Genomic DNA, 22,127 nt, shown 5'->3' with positions numbered 1-22,127 from the left:
GGTTGATAAAAAGATGAGAAATTTTAAGTACACCCAGCACAGTGCATCTTGTAGGAGACACCCAATAAATGATAGCCATTCTTATTATGTCAGCAGAGCCAGCTTTCTGTCTAACCATATGCAAGCAGAAGAGAGTGCTATGCAAATCTAGTTTTCAATAATCCTTGAGCTTAGCCAGACCAAATGTTGAGGGGTTACCATCCTCATTGCACAGAGGAAGAAAGCTGAGGTACCCTGTTGCGATATACAGTGAGCCAATGGAAAAGTTTCAATTTTCATCTTTAGCTAGAGATAACCCCCTCAACAGACACTACCCGGCCTCACCCCTCCCTCTCCCGAAGGCTTAATTAGAGCCTGTTAAGCCATTTCTGATTCTCAGATGAAAGGTGTGCTCATCTTATTACAGTCCTAACAAAGTCGCTGGGGGCCTGCTTGGAACCTCTGATCTTTAAACCAAGTTAAAATGAAGGAGATTAAGGGCCCGCTAAGGCTGTGCTTCTTTTCCCTCGCCTCTTTCAAATTATGATTTCTCGCAAATTAGGAAGGGAGATTATACTATTCCAATACCACCCAGGACATCTTTTGTGGGATGGGGAAGGAGAATATGGGGTGGAGATGAGATAACTCACACTGGGGGCAAAAACTGGGGGCTGGAGCTAGTGAACCTGGTCCAGGTTTGGAAGTGTCACTTACAGGACACTATAGGGGACATTTTCCCCCAAACAGGCTCCAGTGGAAGCTCGAGTTCCAAGATGGAAAACCTCTCCAAACAGAATCAAAACAGTAATTTTTTTGAATGGTAAAAAAAACCCAAAACCCTAAATTCTAAAAAACTCTTTTTAAAATGGTAATAATCCCTTAATCAGCCACTGGCAGGGAATATGGTATTTGGTTCAGACATTTTACCATTACAACCCACTGGGCCCCTGCACGCTTTCTAAATAGTCAGACCCAGCTCTTAATAGTCACTCGCCCAGACAGGAAGAGAAAGAAAAAAACCAAATCCAAATGAGAAGATACCAGGACTAAAGAAAGCCCAGCCCAGCAGGAGCTCTGTCCTGGTTTGCAGCAGGTGGCAGCAAGGTAAAGTGTTTTGATTTGGGGGCTTAGGGATTCCAGGAAAGAGAAAAGCCAGGAGGGGGAGACCCATGAGCATGGGCTTGGGAGCCGGACAAGCCTGAGTGTGAATTCCAGCTCTGCCCAGAGTCCTTGCTACTTGTGGGTTTGGGCCAAGTTATCTACGATCCTTGAGCTTCCGTTTCCTCACTTGTGAAATGGGAGTTTATCTACTTTGAAGGGCTGTCCTCCAGATCAGAAGGGACCTGTGCAAAGTACCCATGTAGCTTCTGCTACACAACAGGTCCTCGAGAGATGCTCCTTGTCACTCTCCCCTCCCCTGCCAGCATCACCTTGGACGGAATTGGGAGAATATTAGAGAGTGAGACTGACATTCCTCCTACCCTGGAACAGAAGCCCAATTAATTATCAGTCCCCAAACCATTTCTTCATCCTGTGATAAGCAGGGGAAGGACAGCTGTCAAGAGACAAAGATTGGGTTGGTGATTGGGATGGGACCTGGGGACCAGAGCTGCAAAGCTATATCTGCGCCCATGATACATCTTGCAGGGTTCTCACTGCTACTCACCGCACGTGAGCCAGACAGGAAAGCAGCGGTATGGTCACCAGATTTGTTGAAGAAACATGGGTAGTAAAGAGGATGATTGTGATTGACTTTATAAGTCCAATCAAGGAGGTGTGCCCCTGAGGGTAGTTGAAGGTCAAAAACATCATCCTCTTTCATGGTCACTTCTGTAGCAGATTCCATTCAACATTAGCTCAAAAAGATGGGGGTGGGATGCAGGAAGGTCAAGAAAAAATTCTCTGCATAGAGGCTGCAGTACGTCTTTGTCAAAGGGCAGCCTGTGGACCACCGGCATGATAATCATCTATCTGAGTGCTAGTTAAGAAGATGCAGATTCCTGGAACGCACCCCGTTTTACTAACTCAATTTACAGCTGTAGGGCTCAGGAAAGTACATTTTAAGACAAGCACCACTGGTCATGCTTGTGCACACCTGGGTCTGAGAAGCCCTACCCTCTATAGGTGCTGCAGAAGAAGGGGCAGCAGCTGTTGTGTAGGATGTCTCCAAGCAGAACCCCTTGCTGGACTGGGGTGGGGCTGAGGGATGGGTGCTGGTGGCTGGCGATGCTACTTCCTAATGACTCAGGCGGTCCTGCAGCCCGGCAGCTGGGAAAACCAGCCTGAGTGGCGGCTGGTGGAGAAGCCCAGGTAAGGTGAAGAGGTACTCCGAGCTTAACGAGCTGTTCTTCAAGTAGAGGGTGGGATCGGAGCGGCCAGCCAACTCTGTCACCGCAGGTGTTGCCTGAGGGAAGTGGGCTCTTTCCAGGGAGCATCTCAAAGCAGGGCTGAAGGCCAAGGGGTGTTTTTCAAAGCCTGAGCTCGGGCTTTCTAGGGAGGTGGTCTGGGCTTGGCGTTGTTCCCCTAACTACTGCTTCTCCCCATTCTTCTCTCATCCCTTCCTTTTCCTGACCCTGTTTCACTTTTCCTGTAGCACTTACCTCTACTGATGTATTATATAGTATTTGTTTGCCTGCTGTCTGTCCCCTATTAGAATACAGGCTCCACGGAAGCAGACACTAAGCCCATTTTTCACCTCTGTCTAGAAGACAGCCTGGCACATTACAGGCACTCAGAATATATATATTGAAAAAATGAATAAATGTTCTTTACTTCACATCCCCCACTGGGACTCAGGAAGTCTGCCTGACAATTTTCCTACAGGCAGGCGGCTTCCTTTGTTCCGAGAATTATGAGCCCGAGGGCATGATTTGAGTTTAATAACCCAAAGTGCACTTATTTTTTCCTTCCGTCTCTCTCGCCAGAGTGTGGGCTGCCTCGGTGCGGGGACTGTGCCTTTTCGGTTTTGTTTCCTGAATGCCCAGCACAGTGCCTGACTCATAGGAAGGGGTCAGTACATGATTTGTTACATACATGAAACGACCATTTTGTGATCCTCCATCCCATAGATTCTGGCCGCCTACCTAACTCCCACCCCATTTGGGAAGTTATGAAAAAAAGGTTGCTGATGTCATTGCTTAAAGATCACGTAGCTCCGGCCCTGAGCTACGAGGAGTCGTTAACATAGCTCCTCTCTCGGTCTGGGACTCCTGTCTTTTACTTTCTCATCTTGCAAGAAGGGTGACCTGGCCTCGTGGCCCAGCATAATCACTGTCCTACTATAAGGAACTCCACTGGCCCCCGTGAGAAGGGCTGAATTGGAGCCTTTCAGGCACGAGGACCGAGGGGAAGGATGCAGATGTGACGGCCCTCCCAGCGCAGCCCAGGGTATCACCCGGATCCCCTTGGGTGCCTGATGTTGCAGCCGTTCCTGGGCCCTCTGCTAGGTCTACCCAATCAGATTCTTGTGGGGTGGAGTCTAAAAAATCTGCCTTTTTAACAAATTACCAAGGTTAGTCTGATGCACAATTTGTCATAATGGTTAAGAACTTGGGCTTTAGAATCAGAGGTACTTGAGTTCAAAACCAACTGCCATTACTACATTGTTCAAGGCCAAGTCAGTCTCCTGGAGCCTCAATTTCCTCACTTGTAAAATGGGGATTAATAAAAAGTAACTACTTTGTAGGATTAAATGAGAAAATACAAATGACACACTTCTTGTGGTAAATGGCCCATGGTAAGAGCTTAATAAATGAAAGCCCCTATGATAATGATGATGGTGGTGGTGAAGATGATGGTGGTGTTGTTGGTGGTGGTAGCGGTGGTGGTGATGGTGATGGTGGTGGTGAAGATGATGATGATGGTGGTGGGAGTGGTGGGAGTGGGGGTGGTGAAGATGATGGTGATGGTGATGGTGGTGATGGTGGTGGTGGTGGTGAAGATGATGGTGATGGTGGTGGTGGTGGTAAAGAAGATGATGATGATCCTTCATAATCCCTGAAAAGGTGATTCTGTGACCCCTTCAGTGGTACGTTTCCTTGGTCAGCCACTCTGAGAGGCAGCAGGCTCTTCAGTATGTCTGCTTCCTGCGCTAATTAGTGCATCCTTTCCTACTTCTAAGGCTCTTTAAGGTTGGAGAAAGGATACACTAAGAATAAAGAGTTGATTATTAGAGTGATGGGGAGGTTGGAAGACCTTCAGAGAGGCACTTGGAGTGACTGCCAGAATCCCTGTTTCCTCTGATGTAAGAGAATCAGAGGAAAGGAGAGTGAGAAGGTTAATGGAGGAGAATGAGAAAGGAAGAGGGTGTTGAAAGGAGCTCCAGGGGACAAAGCATCCTGAGCTGGCGGAGGAGACAGGGGGCAGCCAGGAGGGGGGAGGTGTGGTTGGCATGGCAGAAGGGCGTGGGTGGGCCGGTCAGAAAAGAGCTGACAGAAGAGAACTGAACGCCGAAGGGATTCCTCAGCCCGATGGGATCTGATCTGTACGTGACGGGCAAGCAACCTGGAATCTAACCCTGGTTCCAGGATTAGGGCGAGATTCAGGGAGTAGAATAATCCAAAGAGTGGAAAGACCTGGGAATTCCCTCCTTATACGATGCTCCCTTGTCTCGCCTCTCCCCACATAAGGCACGGCTGCCTCTCTCTTGGCATTTTGCTGGGGCTGCGGCCCCTGACCCACACTGGCTGATCCTGGTGCAGGAAGGGGGAAGCCAGGACTTGCCAGGAGCCTTGCACTGGACACAGCCCGCTGCTCCTGGGGACATCTGAGAGCAGGAGGCCATCCTGAGTGCCAAGGAGAAGTGGGCTGGGGACAGAGAAAGGAACAAGGAGGAGGGATCTGCCACCACAGCGGCATGGCTAGGCTTACCTGCCGGAAACCATTCCTTGTGAACTGTAAGATTTTCAAGGCATAGTTGGACCTCTGGCCTTTGCTGTTGAATTCAATGTGGCCGGTGAGACCTTCCAATTCTACCTGTCCAAGAGAGAGTGAGTTACAGCACCAAATAGGCCCCACCTTCCATGTGGCCCCACGCAAGCATTCCACCATGCTGGCTAAGGATGCCCAGGAGAAGGGAAGCCATCAGGATCCACTCTCCTGTCCACCTCTCAGCCACAGGATCTTCAGACTATGCAAGTGATGTCTCTGGAACCAATTCAGACTTGGCCGGGGCTAGAGGAGGAAAGGATGCCCCGCACCCAGTGACCTCACAGCTGCTGCATAAACCGACTTGATGCTGAGATGCTAGCTTGAGCTCAGATCCCCCTGAGCTCCTCCTCTAGGCCCTTGGCTGTGAATAGCATTTACCCTCCTTGGGCAGCTACTCACCCACCTCCAAGCTGCGGGATAACCTGACTCTAACTGCAAAATCCTAGCCGCTCTCCCCCAGGCTCCTCTGACAGGAGACGGCCTCTTCGTGGGCTAGAATCACGTCCATCCCACCAGAGGTGGCTTGGCTGGGAGAACCCTGGGGGAACCCAGCATCAGGCCAGAAGTGTTGAGCCTGCAACTCCCTGAGGGGCCACAGTCTATGACAGCATCACCCATCTCTCTCCACTTGTGCAGAGCTTTGCAGGGACCACCTCTGAGCCAAGGGGTCAATTTCCAAGCCTGGAATCCAGAGACCCCCTAACAGTCTAAGGCTCAAAGCCCATTGCCCTGTAAACAAACTTGCCATGGGTTCTCGGTGGCTTTTAGGGATTAGGGAACAACAGTGACCAATGAGCCCCTCAATGGGGTCACCACAGATCGCTGTTTTACCTGGGGCTGTGATGTACTGGGGAGGTCTGGAGGTGAGGGGCCTTGAACAGTGATCCCTCCCACCCCCTGCAGGCTGGGCATGGCCCGCAGGGCCCCCAGCACCCCTCACCATGCGCAGGTAGTTCATGAGGCTGGTGCCGTGCTGCCAGATCTGGGCTGAGCCACAGGACAGGGGCTTCACGCCGATCTCCTGGCTGCGGTTCAGCTCTTGCACCGCCATCACCACAGCGTAGACGGCGTCAAACAGCAGGGCGGAGGACAGCTGGGAGGGGGCAGAGAGACGAAGTGACAGGTGTAAAGGAAGGAAAGGGAAAGGAGGAAGAAAGGAGAAGAGGAGGAAGAAAGAAAAGCAAAACAAAGACGTAAAGGCGTGTCCCTGATGCCCTGGGCCCACCTCCTGCCTCTGGGGTCCACTTCCCCTAAGAGTCCAGTGCTGGCCCAAGGTGACAATGGTGGCCAAGGCTTCTCTGAAATTGGACCATCAAGCCACCTCCTTGGGCCCCAAATGATTTCAAGGGTATCCTATTCTCTCTCTTCTACAGGGAAGTACCATCTTCCACTGATCTGAGAAGCCCCAAGGAAGGGGCAGGGTGCTTATCTCAGGAGGTGGAAGGAACCCTACCCTCAGATTTGCCCATTCTGCAAGGCTCAGTTGAAGGTCACTTCCTCCTGGAAGACCCCCTTGATATTGTTTCTTCCTAAATGTACCTACTATTACGGTCTACTTTATACTATTCAATATGATGAGCATATATGAAGCATATGGTGAGTTCAAAGCCCAGCAGTAAGCAAGACCCTATTCCTGTGATAGATTAGAGTGGAACTGGGGAGGGGAGATGGGGAGATAGGACACAAATACAGGTAACGTGAAACTGAGTGACACGGGCCAAAAGGTCTGTTGGGGGGTCCAAAGAGAAGATACCTTAACTGGTTGGGTGATCAAGAAAATGTTTCTTGGAGGATTTAGCATTGGAACTGAGCACTGAAGGATTTGGTAGGAAAGACATTGGATCTGGGGGTGGGGAGAAGCTGGGAAGAGGAGAAAGGTATTCCAGAGGCGGAACTGCGGGGCCAAAGACAAAGTGTGGGGGAGGGTGGAGCACACATGGGGGGAGGAGGGCAGAAAGCAATAAACCAGAAGTGAGGTGGGGAGAGTGCTGTGAGGGCCTTAAAGGCAGGGGAAGGGCGAGTGCAGCTGTTTGTCCATATTTTCACCTCCCTGTGAAACGGCCAGCGCTTAGGGCAGGAACACACAGGACCTCAATCTCTATCTCCTGCATCTCGTCTAGAGCCAGGACCCTGCGTACAGGAAGCCCCCAAGACGTATTTCTTGAACTGAATTAAATGTTGAGTGATATCTGCCCACAAGGCTCAGCCTGAACATACACCCGGTTAACCGGATGTTTGCAAGCTTTGGGGAGGGGAAGGTTGGGGTGTTTGGGAGGAGGTGGTAGGAGCAGAAGAACAGAAGATGCCTGTCCTTGGGGAATGTGACATCTGAGGAGGGGGCCACACTCTTCTGTGTTAATGACAAGAGAACCTACCCAGTGTGAATGACTACGGGGCCTACACTGTACGGGGCCCTGAGGGGAGGCCCAGGAAGGCATGCAGAGGCCTCCTCGTGGGAGGTGTGATGTTGGGCTCTGGAATTCAACCCTCGGTCCCAGTGCAAAGCAAATTCCTCACTGAACTCTGACATCCCACTGCGGGCAATCAGCACCGTCCCTTCAGAGCCTAACCCGTCAAGAACATTCTCCATGTGGCATCTTACAACCTCCCTCCTAGCTGGCCGGGCCCTGGGACACCGGTCCGTCCAAGGCTGGAGGCAGAGGGACCCGCTTGTGACCTCTTGGATCTTTTTCAAGCTCTCCAGACACAGTGTAAGCAGCCTGAGTCAGGGAGGTGCAGGAGAAAGGGCTCAAAACTCAGAACACCGAACCCCGAGTCTAGCGCCCAGGCTTCTCTGATGTGCTGAGTGACGAAACCTCGGGGGCAGCAAGTTTCCTGCACACAAGAGGTAGCATCCCTGCCTCACAGGTCAGTGAAAGTGCCCTCTAAACTGCCAGTCTCAGGGGTCACCATACCCGAGGGCGGGGTGATGCACCCCAGGTGCCCACGGGCATCAGCAGGGGCTCAGGAAGCCCATCCTGGCTGAGCTAGGACCCTGGGGAGTAGCAAGAACAGGGAGCGACGGGGCAGAAAATGGGCTGGGAAGAGGGATGTATTTCCCCACAGTTTTGCTCCATGTTGGGCAAAAAGGTCTGTCATGGGAACTGGGTGGGCTGACTTTGGATAAACTTTCTAGAAGGCAATTAGAGGGGAAAAGAGCAAAATAAAGTTCTCTGCCCCAATTCCAGTTCACCTGCACGCAAAATTGCCTGGCCAGTGTGTTCTTCCTTCCTCCCTCTCACCCTCTTTCCCTCTCTTGCTCCTTCTTTCCTTCCTTCCACCCGCCTCTGTCCTTTCTTCACGCATCTATTCAGCCCCTATGATCCAGCGGGTACTGCAGACCTCAGCACCTCCTGTTCTCCACTGAGACATCCCACCGGGCGTGAGCCATTGCGTCCCCTCTGCCTTCGCTGGGTCTTCTGCCCTCCCAGCTCTATCAATCACCCCTCCTTTCTGGCCCAGTCCTGAAGCCACCTGTGGCCACCTGTGGCCACCTGTGACCCGGAGACCAAGCAGGTAAGGGCACCTAAATCGCACGATCAGGGTCAGTGGAATCCTCTGTGGTCCCGCTGAGCCGTGAAAGCCAGCCACGTTCCTCCAAGTTCATCCAGCACCTTCCGCATCCTCTTCTCCATCCCACTGCCCTTCCCCTGGCAGCTGAGCTCCTCCTTCACTTGATTCGAGGCTCACCTGCGTGGCGCTGTATGCTTCTCAGCAAGCCTACAGCTGTCTTGTCCTTTGCACACAATTCATTTCCCCCTGAGCACAAGTGGCTCCTTTACGAATGGACCTCTCACATTTCCTTGCCAAAGGACATACGGAAATTATGAAGGTTACAGACTCTCCCTTTCCAGCTCGGACACACATCTACCTGAGGGAGAGGTAGCTACCCCTATTGACACTGCTTCTCCATCCTTCCGTTTGGCTATTTAAATGATGCCTTAAACTAATTTCTGTCTCCCTTGCCTCCCAGTTAATCTCTCCATCCTGAGATTCTCAAAATCACTCGTGTCAGAGCTGGAAGGGATCTTAGAAATCAACTAGTCCAACCCTGTCATTTTACAAATGAAGACAGGTCTTCAGCCAGGACAGGACTAGACTGGAAGCCCAGCACCCCTTTGTCCAGGATGGTTGCCACCCCTCTCTGCAGCACTCTTTCCCCCTCCCTTCCTGGCAAGGCTCCTCTGGAGAAGCCAGGGGATGTCATCGCTCTATCAGAATTATCCGTGCCTCGCCTCCCAGGACAGCATGGGGCAATCTTCCTGGATGCAGTTACCTTCTCAACAGCAGATGCGAGCCTGAGACTCTTGGGCCAGAGCTGGGCACGGGGAAGGGTGCCAGGCAGGCTTCTCTGCTACCCTGGGTTTAGTTATCACCCAGTTTGCCTCGTGGTCTGACTGGTTATTTGTCCTCAAGTTAGCCCTTCAGTTAAGAGCTACTTGGGGCCTCTACTAGAACAGGACTATAAGGGCAGGACAGAGGGGGCAGTGGAAGGTTACCACCAGCTGCCTCCCCAGCACCCACTCTCCCCTTCCTCCTAACAGAACCCCCATTTCCTGCAGGTGTCGTCCCCTCCCCCAATCAGCCATGTGCTTCTGAGGTCCCAGCCCCAGCTCCCAGGTGAGCCTGAGCGCTCCAAGAGTCATCCCATCTCCCCTGCCAATATGGGATTTGGGACTGGGCAGGTGGTCCAGTTCTGACCGATGAAACACGAACTGAGGCCTGGAGTGCGGGGCTCCAGAGAGGGGCTTCTCAGACGAGTTTCCTGTCTCTAGGAGAGGCTGTCCTTCCTGCTCCTCTGGACATTACCGGGTCTGGACATGACACCTGGACCTGCCGCAGCCATCCTGGCTCCATCCTGAGGATGAAGTTGACACCAAGGGCGCAGAGCAGAGATGCAAGGAACCTGGGTTTCCAACGACATCGCTCCAGGATCTGCCCTACCTCTGGACCTACTGTGACACATGATAACACACTTCCTTTTTGGTAAGAGACCGTTTCATTCCGGATTTCTGTTACTTGAATCTCAGAGCATCCTAACTGGTACCGAGGCCTTGGGGACCCCCTTTGTCTCCGGGCAGGCCCCCAGGAAGGCCTGGCCTTATCGCCTCTCTAACCCCCTTCTTCTCCTCTCGAGGCTGCGTGCTGGTCCCCGGAGACTTGCAGACACAGCTCACCGTACCATTCCTCACATCCTCCCACCAGGCCCCAAGCTCCTCCTGCCACACGGCTGCCGCTATGCCCACTCCGTCTGGGACGTGGTTTTCTTCGCTGATGCTCCCTTATTAGCAAATGATCCAGATGCTGGGAAATCGGCGTGTGTCTGTTTGCAGTGTTCTTTGGCATCTTGAACTCTGGGGCCTTCAAGATTCTTCGAGTGCTTCTAGTAATTACAGCTCCAGCAAAGGATGCTGGGGGTGGGAAGGAGGAAGCGGATGGAAGGAACATCATCAAGGTCCCTGTCTCCCCTCCAACTGTATCCTGCCTTCAGAGAGGTGACACAGCTGACGTGTCCCCAGTGTGCTCTGGGCTTCATGGGTCCTTTCTGCAGTTCAACTTGGGCTGCTTCGAGCTCCTGAAACCTCCTAAGTCCCGAACATCTTCTTTTTTTCTCAGCTCAGCCTCCTAAGGGTCCTCCGTAGATCACCAGCCGGCTCCTGGCACTCAGCCCAGGTCTCTCACTGGGATCCTCCAGCTGCGTCTCTGAAACCTTGTCTCCCATCCACACTCCTCCAGCTTATTCCCCCCACCCCGTCCACCGTTGCCAATGTCACCTCCGATGGTGTGAGAGCCTGTAATCTAATCCCTGCCTCATCAACTTTTCCATCTCACCGAGGGTCTCCATCCCAAAGCACCTTTTTGCTCTCCGAATTGCTTTCTTCCTCTACTATTATTTACTAATTTAGCTCTGGAAAGCATTTGGGGAAGAGTTCTGGTACCCAAATGGCGCTCCATCCATGTCTCCAGGGCTGGGCCTGTAGTGCCCACCATCCCTGCCCCTTCCCGTCGTCCATCCGCTTCCCTTTCACGAGCCCTCACTGTCTTTCTGTGGTTTCTGTTTCCCATCCGCATGTGTGTGCCTCTGGGTCTTGTCTCTGCTTCTCCTGTCCTGTCTCTTCTGAATATTAAATCCCCCAAATGACTCAACCCTCATTTAAAATCCTCTCCTTTCTTGGCTCCAAAATGTTGCTTGGCAAACACCCTCGATTCTCTTGTTTTTATATTTTCATTTGTTTCCTCATTGTTATCTTCTTTTGAGCTGTTTGTAAATTGTTCAGGGGAATGAAAGACTGTATAAATTAAGATGAATCAACCTGACTCAGGGAATAGCGGCTGAGTTTCTCCCCCACCCATCCAAATAAAAATAAGAATGCCTTCTAAACTCACACCTGTAACCCTCATCTTCCCCGATACCCCCCAGATCACTGGATTCCCAGAGTCCTCTTGGATGTCCGTGTGTCTCAGAACTTCTGTCGCTTAAACTCTGACCCCCAACATAATACCAGGACAGGAACCGTTAAAATCTCATGAAGTAGTTCTTACAATCTGGGTTTTATTCAATGAAATAAACACTTAATTACAAACAGCTGTTTTAGCCTAAATTCTAATTACTTAATCTAGCCATCTGTAATTTTAATGATTTTCCACAATTTTTGTTCTTTGCCGCGTGATGAATGGGATTGGCACGTGAAATTAGAGGGGATGTGTCTCCCTTCACGACGCTGCCTTCTGTCATTGTCATCACCTCTGGCAAGAAGCATGTCTGTGGCTCGCTGGCAGCCACCTGGCGGACACAGCCTCGTGGGCGCAGCGCTGAGCTTTTCCCTTTGGTGGTCACCCTTCGGTTCAGCCACTCCCCCTCTGTGCCCTTGGAAGTGGGCCCCCGTTCCAGCGAGCTGCAACTGGAATATCATGGGCCGACTGGGAAGATGAGGAAGACAGGGAGACACACTCCAGTTGGGAGGAAAAGAAATGAGACAGAAGAAAATACAAAGGAAACGTGGCATGTGGGAGAGAAAGAGGAACAGAAAGAGAAAGGAAGGAAGGAGGTTATGGTGACAGAGGAAAGTGGAAAGGGAAGAGTGAGGGGAGGAGATGAGAAGGAAAAGAGAATGGAACCGATGGAGCGAGGAGGGGAGAGGGGAGAGGACCTTGGAGGAAAGGGAGGGGGAGGAGAGCAGTCCCTCCGAGACAGGAGCGGTTGCAGCCTCTTTAGAAAGCTGGATGGGGCGACAAACCGGGCTGCGCTTTCCTGGAACTGATTCTTTCTCACCTGCCGGCTCCCCAGCAGATGAAAGAGCTGGGCTGTTTGTGCTGGGAATTTACGGGAAGAGGCACCGCTTTGCCAAAGGTAGATGCTGAAGCGAGAAGCCTCGAGGAAGATTCGTTGCTTCCAGGTGAGGAGTCGCTGTATCACCTTCCCTTCAGAGACCACAGAGACCATGGCTGGAAGGCTCTGTAAGCTCTAGTCCAGGCTTCCCTGTAGCACCGTCCTCTGGAGGCCCTCGGCAGGCCCCGGCTCTCCTCATTTCTCCTCAGTTTCTTCATTTGTCAAAAAGGGATGCACAACTGCTCTTGTCTGTTACTAGGGTGCCGTGAGGAGGAAGACGTCAGGGTGCGATAATTTCAAGCATCAGTGGTTCAGCATTCTGTCCGTTTCTTCACTCCCTGACTCTGAGTTTGTGAACGTGGCATTCTTTGGCCAACGAAATGAGGTGGAAGTCACAGTGTGCCTGTCCTGGGAGCCTAGGACTATGAGGTCTTGTGCATTTCCACTTGCTTTGCTGCTCTCCTGCCACCCCCATGAGCACATACCAGGCTAGCCTGCTGGGTCGGGAGAAAGATGAGAGGCACGTGGAGCAGAGCCATCCCAGCCTAGATCAGCCGACCCCCAGACATTGAGTGAGCTCAGCCGGATCAGCAGAGCTGCCTGCTGAGCCAGCGTAGACTAGCTGATCGCCAGCTGACCCTCAGATGCACGAGCTGCATAAACATTCATCGCTGTAAGCTGGTGAGATTTGAGGGTAGGTTGTTACACAGCATTTCTGTTGCAAAAGCTACCTGATGTATTTACTAATGCTTCTCCCAGTGTCTGGCAGGTGGGATGTTAAATAAACTCATTCAATGAATAACTGTGAATTGAGGATGGAAGCATATCCCATTTTACCTTCACAACAATCCTCTAACATGGTCAAGCATGATTGCCCACAATTAGAGAAAAAAGAATCTGAGGCCCAGAAGGGTTACATAGCTACCTAAGATCACACAGCAAGAAAATAGCAAAGCCAGTGTTTGAATCCAGGTCCTGTGCCTCGAAGGCTAGTGCTCTTTTCAGCACATGTGAGCACAGCCAGAGCTGGCCCTACAGCCCTGTGAGTGGCACTGCCTGGCCTTGGTGTTGGGTCCTTATGAGGCAGGTACCAAGGGCTTCCCATCTGCCTGTTCGTGGTCAATGTGAGCACGAATGGAAGGGCTGAAACTCTCAGAGGGACATCAGCAGTGTGGCACTGGGACCCTTGATTTCATTTGGCCAAAGCCAAACGTGGAACGGTTCGGGTTGGAGAGGAGGTGGCAGGTTTTGTTTTCTCTCCTGATACTGTGCTGTGAGCCTTTGAAGTGTGTCAGCACCTCATTACAATACCGGACTGCAAGACCCATGGACGGACGAGACCAGGAGCACAGGGCTGCACTCCTGCCAGGAGGGGTGAGCCTGGTCCTACCCCTACCCTGTGCTTGAGGAATTACTCACTGTCCCTTAAGCCCCTGGGGGTGAGGACTCCCCTCGTTCAGATGTTTCGCCCCTGCCAAATCCTTCCTATGGAATCTTCCCTCTTTCAGCTCTAAAACACCCTGTTGGGATGTGCTCTGGAACCTTAAAAGCCTTGCGACTCAAGTTCTCACGCCTCCTTCTCCCATGCGCTTCCCTGATGAAAGCTCCCCGAGCTTTGCATGAGCTCTGACCCACTGGAAAGTTATGTGAGCATCACATGAGCTGCCTTATGGGGCTTTGGGAGGCTTCAATGTAACCTGGCTAGGACACATCTAGAAAGCCACGCCCTCTCATCTCCTGAGAACCTGTCATTTAGCAAATGGACACGAGCAGACCTTCCTGAGCTGCCCCACAGAGTAAGGACATCAGACCCAGTGGAGAACAGCCACTGTCTCTATCACAAATGGAGGGGAAGGAAGCGCAGGGGGGAAACACACGGGTGAAGGCACAAAGGAAGTCTCTCTGGACAAGCTCTACCGGGGGCAGTGGTCCAGGGAGATGAAAGGCATTGGACCAGGAGTATCAGAATCTAGTTTCACCTGCAAGAGGCTTGGTGTTTGCCCTTGAACAAGAGCCCCGCATCCTCGTCCCTCACCCCCATTCCCAGCCTGGGCTTCAGTCTGTCTGAGAAATGAGGGAACAGATCAGCTAAAGCCCTTTCCAACGGTAAGAGTCTTGGACCCTGAACTCAGGCGGGTCTTAGCAACAGCATCATCAGGAGTCTGGCCACAGACATCACTAAGTGACCAGTCGGGGCCTCTCTCCCTGCTGACTCCTCTACACTTGCTGCTCACGGCTCCCCACCTCCCCAAACGTGTCCCTTGTGACCACTTCCCAGCATTTCTACAGCCTCTTTTTGAGCTGGGCCTGGAGAAGGCTGGAGTCCAGGGGGGTCTGGCGCACAGAGGGGGCGTGCGTGGCGGCAAAGGGGCACCAGGGAGGGGCTTGGTGGGCACTTACTGCGGGCCCCGTGAAGGGCACATGGTCACAGTTCTCTTGCCAGGACTGGTTGAGGCTCTGGGTAAACTCTTGGAAGAAAGCATGGGACTGGTTGAAAATGGAAAATCCCAGGATGTTGACGCGATCATCCACGAGGCTGTCCATCCTCTGGAGCGAAAACTCCTGAAAGACGCAGCAGTCAGAGCAGAGCAGGGTTAGGAAGGGAAGAGTGGGGTGGGCTCTGCAGGAGCACAGCTGGGCAGTGCGTTCTAGCCACATGGACACCATTGCCAGGCGCTCTGCTAGGTGTCAGAGTCCAGAGATAACGGAGAGTTCTTCTTCGTGTAGCTCACAGTGTTGAGGTGCCAGGAGGGAGAAGAGAGAAATAAACAGAAAGATGTCTAAGAGAGGCATGTGTACGATGCTCTGGGTGGAGAGAGAAAGAAAAACACAAATGAGATTGTGGAGGCAGGACTGGGTCTGCAGAAGGTGTGACCCATGGGCTGAGTCTTGAAGGATGCCTAGGCGTTTTCTGGGTAAAAAATGTGGATGGACAAAGGCTATTCCAGACAGAAGTCACCATGGATACAAAGGCATGGAGGTGAGACAGTGCGTGGGCGCCTGCCGTGTACTTTGACAGAAGCATCGCTCCTCAAAGTGTGTCCGCAGAACACCTGCCATCAGACTCCCCCAGGTATCTGTAAAAAAAGTGATGATCCCTGCACCCCACCGAACACCAGCTGAATCTGCATCTCGGGAGCCGAGGCCCAGGAGTCTGCATTTACAGCAGGGCCCAAGGTTATATGCACACCAATGTCTGGGAGTCACTGGGTCAGCACCAGGAAGCATGTGGGTGGGGAGACAGTGAGAGATGAGGCTGGAGACGTCAGCAGGGGCCGGAGGACAGCGGCCCCGCTGCCAGGCTGGGGAGCTCGCACTTCATCCTGTAGTGATGGGACCTGAGGGCACTGTCAGCAGAGGAGTGACAAGGTCAAGTTTGCTAAGAAGGTCTGCAGGTAGGGCTGTGCCTTCATTAGTTATTACTATCGTTTACTCATTTAACACACACTTAAGTGCTTATTATGTGCCAGACACAGGCACAGAGGATGTTCTAGACACAGAAGTTGTGGACAAGAAACACATTTCCTGATGTCCAGGAACTTGCAGCTTCGGGGAAAAGACAGATTGTCAATAGACAAATAAATACATATACTGTCAGATATCTATGGGGGGTGAGGGTGGGGCTGCTACTTGAGATGAGGCAGTCAGAGAAACCCCATGTGGGGCAGTGACATTTAGAAGCTCAAAGGAATTCTCCCAGGAGGTGTGGCCCTCACCCGATCACCTGGCCGGGGCCACGTGCTCACTCAGCTAAAACCTGCAGGCGTGAGTCTCACTGAGGCCAGATAGCGTCACAGGGAGAAGAATCCCCCTCCTCAGGCAGGGCTGAGCTCAGAGCCCTGGACTCCCAAGACCCACCTGGGCCCTATACAGGGAAACCAGGCAATTCGGCTCGCCAATTCCCGCTCCCGGAATAATGCCTTCAAATGCGGGTCAGGCCATCCTCGTGCGTTGAATTCATATTCATCACACGTTCATTCCACGTGCCTCACACACAGCTCTGCGCCCGGTGGGCACGTGGTCATTAGACCCCGGGACTAAGCCATCAGCCACTAGCCTGACAGGACCGATGGCAGGGGCCTTGGGCTTACTTTGTGGCTGAACAGAAACATGACTTTCCTTCAGGAGGCCTCCTTGTCTTAAGACTCAGCTGCTCTAGGCGTCTGGCACGTCCTCGGCATCCTCCCTCACGTCCACAGCCACGGCCAAGCCCTTGGGCCGCAGGCCTGAGCTCTGCCCAGAATCCATCCTTATTAGCTGCAGCTTGCAGACTGAAGTTACAAAGATTCCTTTGGAGCCACCAACCCCTGACAGCATAGAGTGGGATGAGGATTAAGTGTATTTTGGATCCTGCCACACTCCCGGGAACACGGACGTGCCAGAGAACGTATTGATTCATAAGCTGATATTATCTCCTGTCTCCCTAATAGGGCAGCTACCCATGCGCCACGGGCTATCAGCAGACACGAGGGGACAGATGGCTAATGAGAAGAGATGCACCTGGCAAGGGGGAGGTGGCAGGGTGCAGAGCCAGGCTGCTGTCAGGCAACCGAGGGGCCTCCCCAGCTGTGGTTGATGTGGAGGGAGATGTCCCCTCTCCCTCGGCTTCCTTGTCAATGTGGGCAGCTCATCACGCCCCGCCCTATCCTCACACGCACAGCCTGGTGGAAGGAGGCCCATTTCAAGAATCCCCGACACTGTGATGTCTACAGACGCACGGTGGCAGTAGAGGGGATACGCGGTAAGGGCTTTGGTGTTCCACTCCAGGTCCCACACTATACTGAAATGGATGAACTTCAGGAAGTATGGCCTTCAGGATCTGGGCTTCAGATCCTCATTTAGTAAAGTGGGCGCAATGACAGCAACCTCAGAGATTGTTCAAGGAACAAGTAAGATGCACGCACAAGGCGTATCACATCTGGCCCAAACGAAGCGTTCAACACGCGACAGTTACCGAAAGGCTACCGTGAGATCGCGGGCAGCTTCTGGCTCCCTGCTTCTTTAGTTCCACTTGTCTTGGAAACCTGAGTTCGGAAGGTGTTTCCTTGAAATGCACGTCACCGGCAGAGTAAGAATGAATGAATGAATTACCGACACTTAGCGACAGCCCCTCCAGAAGTCAGCCAGCCTGTCTTCCTGCCTTTTAATTCCTACCTTCTCATCCCCCAATTATATCCTATTTTCAAAGGCCCCCTTAAGATAAAAAGATCCAGGAGCTTCCTTGATAATCCATTGCATTTATAATGACCCATGGGAGAGCTTGTAAAAGGACAAGAAAGGGGTGGCGTGTTCTCTTACTGTAATTTCCCAGGACACTCCAGGCTCTATTCTTTAAGCATCCCCACAGTTAGGAAATGCTTCCTTATGTCTAAACTTACACTCTCCTGCTGCTATTGAAGACTGGTATCTAAGCAAATATGGGAAACAGCTGACCACCGCCAGTCTGTACACAAAGAAAATCTTCTAAGCTCTAGTATTTCTCAGAGTGTGCTCCTCAGGACACTAGCTTTTCCAGGAGGCGTTAACAGGCGTTTCGTGAAAACGAGGTCCCATGTTCAAATGAGGTGAGCAAACACTGCATGTTCTAGACACCTTTTCAAGATTCACAATGCACACTAGCACATTAAAGGGTCAAAGAAGTCCTACAGTAAAGCAGCTTAATTTTGCCTAACTCAGAACTTTCGAAACATATTGACCATGGGACACTTTTCCGCCCCAAATCCATGAATGTCTGCAGGAGCCTTCTACAGAGTGTCCGGTGGGAAACGCTACTCTAAGCATATCCAGGGAAACATGTATCATGACTCCCAAACTAAGTGGTGGAGGCACTAAGCTGAGAGGGATATTACATAAAATTAACCAGTTTCAGGATGGGAGGGGAGTAAAGGCCCTCTGGCTCCTGTCGTCCACCATGAGCTCTGGCCAAGCCTCACTCAGGTGCCCTGTGCTCCCCCAGCCACGCTGCCCGGCTGGCTGTGACCTTAACCGAAATGACAAAGTGTTAGGAGCCCTGGGGTGGATCAGGTTCTCACGGGGACTTTGATTCTCTTCTTATAAATGTCCCGGGAAGGAAAATCTCAAGGTCCCCACTCCCAATGGCAGTGGATTCCATCATCACCGAGAGACCAGGGGAACCAGGGTGAAGAACAGAGCCAATGGCCGCCTGGTAAGGCCGAGTGGTGGCACAGAGACCAAAATCGAGTCTTCAGTTACCCCAAGAGTGCTTGCCTTTGTGACGGTGCTTGTGGCACCAACACATTTCATGCCCGTGTCCTCTTGCACCCAAGGCCTGTGTTTTCCTGAGAGCAGGGATGCGTCTGCCCCATTTTCGAACCCCACACTGCACCCAGCATAGTGCCCGATGCCTAGAAGTTGTTTGGTAAATATCGGTCAAGGCTGTTGATGGAAGACGTTTCAATGCCCTGCGGTCCTCCCTATGCCTGACTCCGCTCATGATCTTACCCCTATAGAAGGTATAAGAACATGCGCGGAACTGGTACCACCCCTTGACTGCCTTCCGGAAGTTACATTATTATGTTTTGAAAAGCAAATCCCTGACAGCTTGTTTTCTTGTCACTGGGCTTCCTCATTTAAAAAGTTTTAAATGTGCACAATTTGTGTATGTGTGAGCATACGTGAGCATGTTTGTGTGTGTGTGTGTCCTTCTGTATACAGTGATCTTCAAGGGACTGAGTAACTGCAATTAAAGGTCATGTCGTGGCCACAAGTGAACACAGGGGAGTGTTATCTGGAATGAAGGGTGTTCAGAACAGGCCTGGAAGGAACGCGGCACGCATAAAGGCTTGAGAGCCACGTGGGTGCTGCGTCTCAGCTGAGTGACCCTCACTTTCTCCAGCAGCTGTGACATTTCCAATGTCCTGGTTTGCCCACTGGCGTCCACTCACCGGTCCGTTGCAGGGACCACTCCACGGCCCTACAACCTGCTCATCCACCAGGCCAGGAGCAAGGGCAGGCTGTGAGGGGGGAGGGGGAGGGGGGAGGGTGCAAGGTCAGCCGACTTTGATCCAGACTCGGCTCCCGTGCTTGACTTTAAGGAGAAAAGCAGGAAACCAAAGCACAGGTCCAGACCATGTCCTGGGGTCAAGTCCATCTCCTAACCCTTTGCTGCCTAGGCCTGGGTCCAGGTGAAATGGGGAAGTGGGGGAAAGGCATTGTATTCTCTCCGCCCAGCAGCCCCTTCTCCCTTATTTCTTTTCCCTATTTCTAACCCACCTAGGGCATGACTATCGCCTGGGCCACTTAAGCTAGACACTTCAAAGGCAGCCTCAACCCCTGCTTCCTTTAACTGGTCAATCCTTTCCAGTCTGTCTCCTAAATGTCTCCTGAATCTGTCCCTTCCTTTCCAATCCCACCAGGTCAGGCCTGCATCATTTCTCCCTTGCAGTCGCCCATTAAGCGAACCGCCCCTCTGATCTCGGGAGACGTGGCCACTACATGGCACAACTCCCAGCTGCCATTCACATCGATGGTAATGTGAATGGTGCCCCCTGGAGTTGTGCCAGGTGGTGATCTCATCAGGAGACAGCAGGATATGGTAGAAAGAGATTTCGAAATAAGACAGTCCTGGGTTCAAATCCTGTCTCGTCACATATTGGTTGGGTGATCTTGGGCAGGCCGGTAACCTCTGAATTTCGATCTGCTCACCTGTCAAATGCAGATAAGAACATCCACCTTGCAGGGCTAATTCACACATAGTGCAGTCCATCCTCCCTGCTGCCTCTTCTCCTTCCTTCTCCTGGTCTCCACACTCTAGCTGGGTCCTGACAAAGGGAACTATCTGGCCTGGGGGCTTCTCTTGCCTTCTTCTCTCCCCCCTCGCTCTGCAAGAAGCTATCCTTAGCTGCTTGTCAAGTGAGAGAAGTTTTGCTAAGCAAGTCACCACAAGGTGCTAAATTGCTTGGTGTGGCTATTTGTGTCGAGACAGAAGCCTTGAGTTCAAGCTCCAGATCTTCCAACTATACATAACTCTAACAAAGCAGTAATTATAATAATAATAACTGAGACCATTTACTGACCACCAACTGTGTGCCTGGCAGAACTAAGCACTTCACATGCATGATGTCAAGCCATCCTTACAGCAGCCCTGTGGCGTGGGAGCTATTAGCGCCAATTTATAGCTGAAGGAGCAGAGACCTGGAGGAGTGAAGTGGCTTTCTCATGGCCACACAGCTGTAAACAGACCCAGACCCAGTGCTCTATGTGCTTGGATCACTTACTCACCACCGTGAGTGGGGCACCAAGGGGCAGAGGACACTGTGAGTTCGTGCTGATTGTGCAGTAAAAGAGCTGGAAAATAGGGTTAAATTCATTTCAGAATACACACAGCTCGGCTTTAAGAGCAGTGACTTCTTTTTTTTTTTTTTTGTGCCGTACACGGGCCTCTCACTGTTGTGGCCTCTCCCGCTGCGGAGCACAGGCTCCGGACGCGCAGGCTCAGCAGCCATGGCTCACGGGCCCAGCCGCTCCAGCCGCTCCGCGGCATGTGGGATCTTCCCGGACCGGGGCACGAACCCGTGTCCCCTGCATGGGCAGGCGGACTCTCAACCACTGCACCGCCAGGGAAGCCCATGATTGATAACTTTTAACTTTCTCACCCCGGGAGCACTGAGAACACCAAAAGATTCCAATTTCTTAAGCCATTATTAAGAAGCTGGAATGATGGAAGACATCCTCAAGACTACATCACTCCTAAACTTGAACTTCTTATTGTTCCACCCCAATCTGATCCCCTCCCTACCTGTGAATGTGACCACTATTCACCCATCATTCAGGCTAGGCTCTGGAATTCACCCTCCACTTCTCCCATTCTCACACACCTCATCTCATCCTTGTATGCACGCATGCAGTCAGTCATTGTCACTGGAAACATTTCACCTCCTTAACATCTCTTGAATTTGTCCCCTGCTCTCCATCCCTGTCGCCTCTACCTCAATTCATATCTTCACCAGTTTATTCTTGGACTGCAAACGAATTTTGGTTTCCCCTCCTCCAGTCTTGCCTTTCTCCAGGTTCCTCCTTCATGCTATAGCTGGAGAGTTCTTTCTCAACTATCCATTTGATCACCTCCACCTCCCAATGCCACTGACTGCACACAGGACAAAACCAAACTCCTGGACATAGCTGTCTTTTCACGCTATGATTCCTGTCTACCCCTCTGCTCCTTCTTCACCTTGACCTCCTCCATCATCCAAGAACTGGCCGCTGTCCTCACAGGTATACCTATCATCACTTAAAGATTTTTATCACATGAGTTTGTTCAAAGCAACTTCCCAAGGACTGGGTGCTATTGAAGGCAACTGTACTTACATTACCAGCAGCTACCCTGGTGCAGAGCTTATGGAAAGAAGTCAGGGCTGGTGACTGAATGAATTGAGTAAGGGAACACCTGTCAGGCTCTTCCTCATCTTACCACATGGGCAGCCTGGTCCTCTCTACTTTCAAGGCTCTTTCGTATTCATTTTCCCTTGGTACCCAAGGTATGGTGGAGGCCAGGACACAGACCCTTGTCTTATAAGTGGCCTCGTAGCCTTTCTCAGGAAAGCCCCAAAGCCACCAGGAGTCCAGAGTCTCCTGGGTACGCTCACATCCTCTCCCTCCCTCCAGGGACCTGTCTATTTATCTGCATCAAAGCCTGTGCTCTCAGCAGACTAGGTGATTGCTTTTTGTGTAATAGGTCTTTGAAGAAAGGAGCAGCTGGGAGGCTAATTCTTACCTGTCATTGAATTCCAATTAATGGGAGATCTGGCCCTAGAACTTCCGGCTCCCAGCTTTCCTGTCTTCTTCTCCCTGCGTGTCTCCTATTCATTTATCTCCATGATCTGAGCATGTACAGCCCTCACTCCCAGGAACCCTGTCCCTCCTCTGCTTT

At 51.9% G+C, this 22,127-nt stretch overlaps 1 protein-coding gene across 1 annotated transcript in view; it reads right to left on the bottom strand.

Annotated features, from left to right (window-relative positions):
* Positions 1-22,127, bottom strand: part of GRIK4 (glutamate ionotropic receptor kainate type subunit 4) — a 448,264-nt gene that overhangs the window by 100,347 nt on the left and 325,790 nt on the right. The window contains 3 exon segments of the mRNA XM_067751346.1: positions 4,849-4,953; positions 5,849-6,001; positions 14,639-14,800. Coding sequence (XP_067607447.1) covers positions 4,849-4,953; positions 5,849-6,001; positions 14,639-14,800 — 420 coding nt within the window.

This window comes from Pseudorca crassidens, chromosome 9, assembly GCF_039906515.1.
Source record: "Pseudorca crassidens isolate mPseCra1 chromosome 9, mPseCra1.hap1, whole genome shotgun sequence".
Taxonomy (NCBI): domain Eukaryota; kingdom Metazoa; phylum Chordata; class Mammalia; order Artiodactyla; family Delphinidae; genus Pseudorca; species Pseudorca crassidens.
Note: the sequence above shows the minus strand (reverse complement) of the source record. Positions and strands in the feature narration are given on the sequence as shown.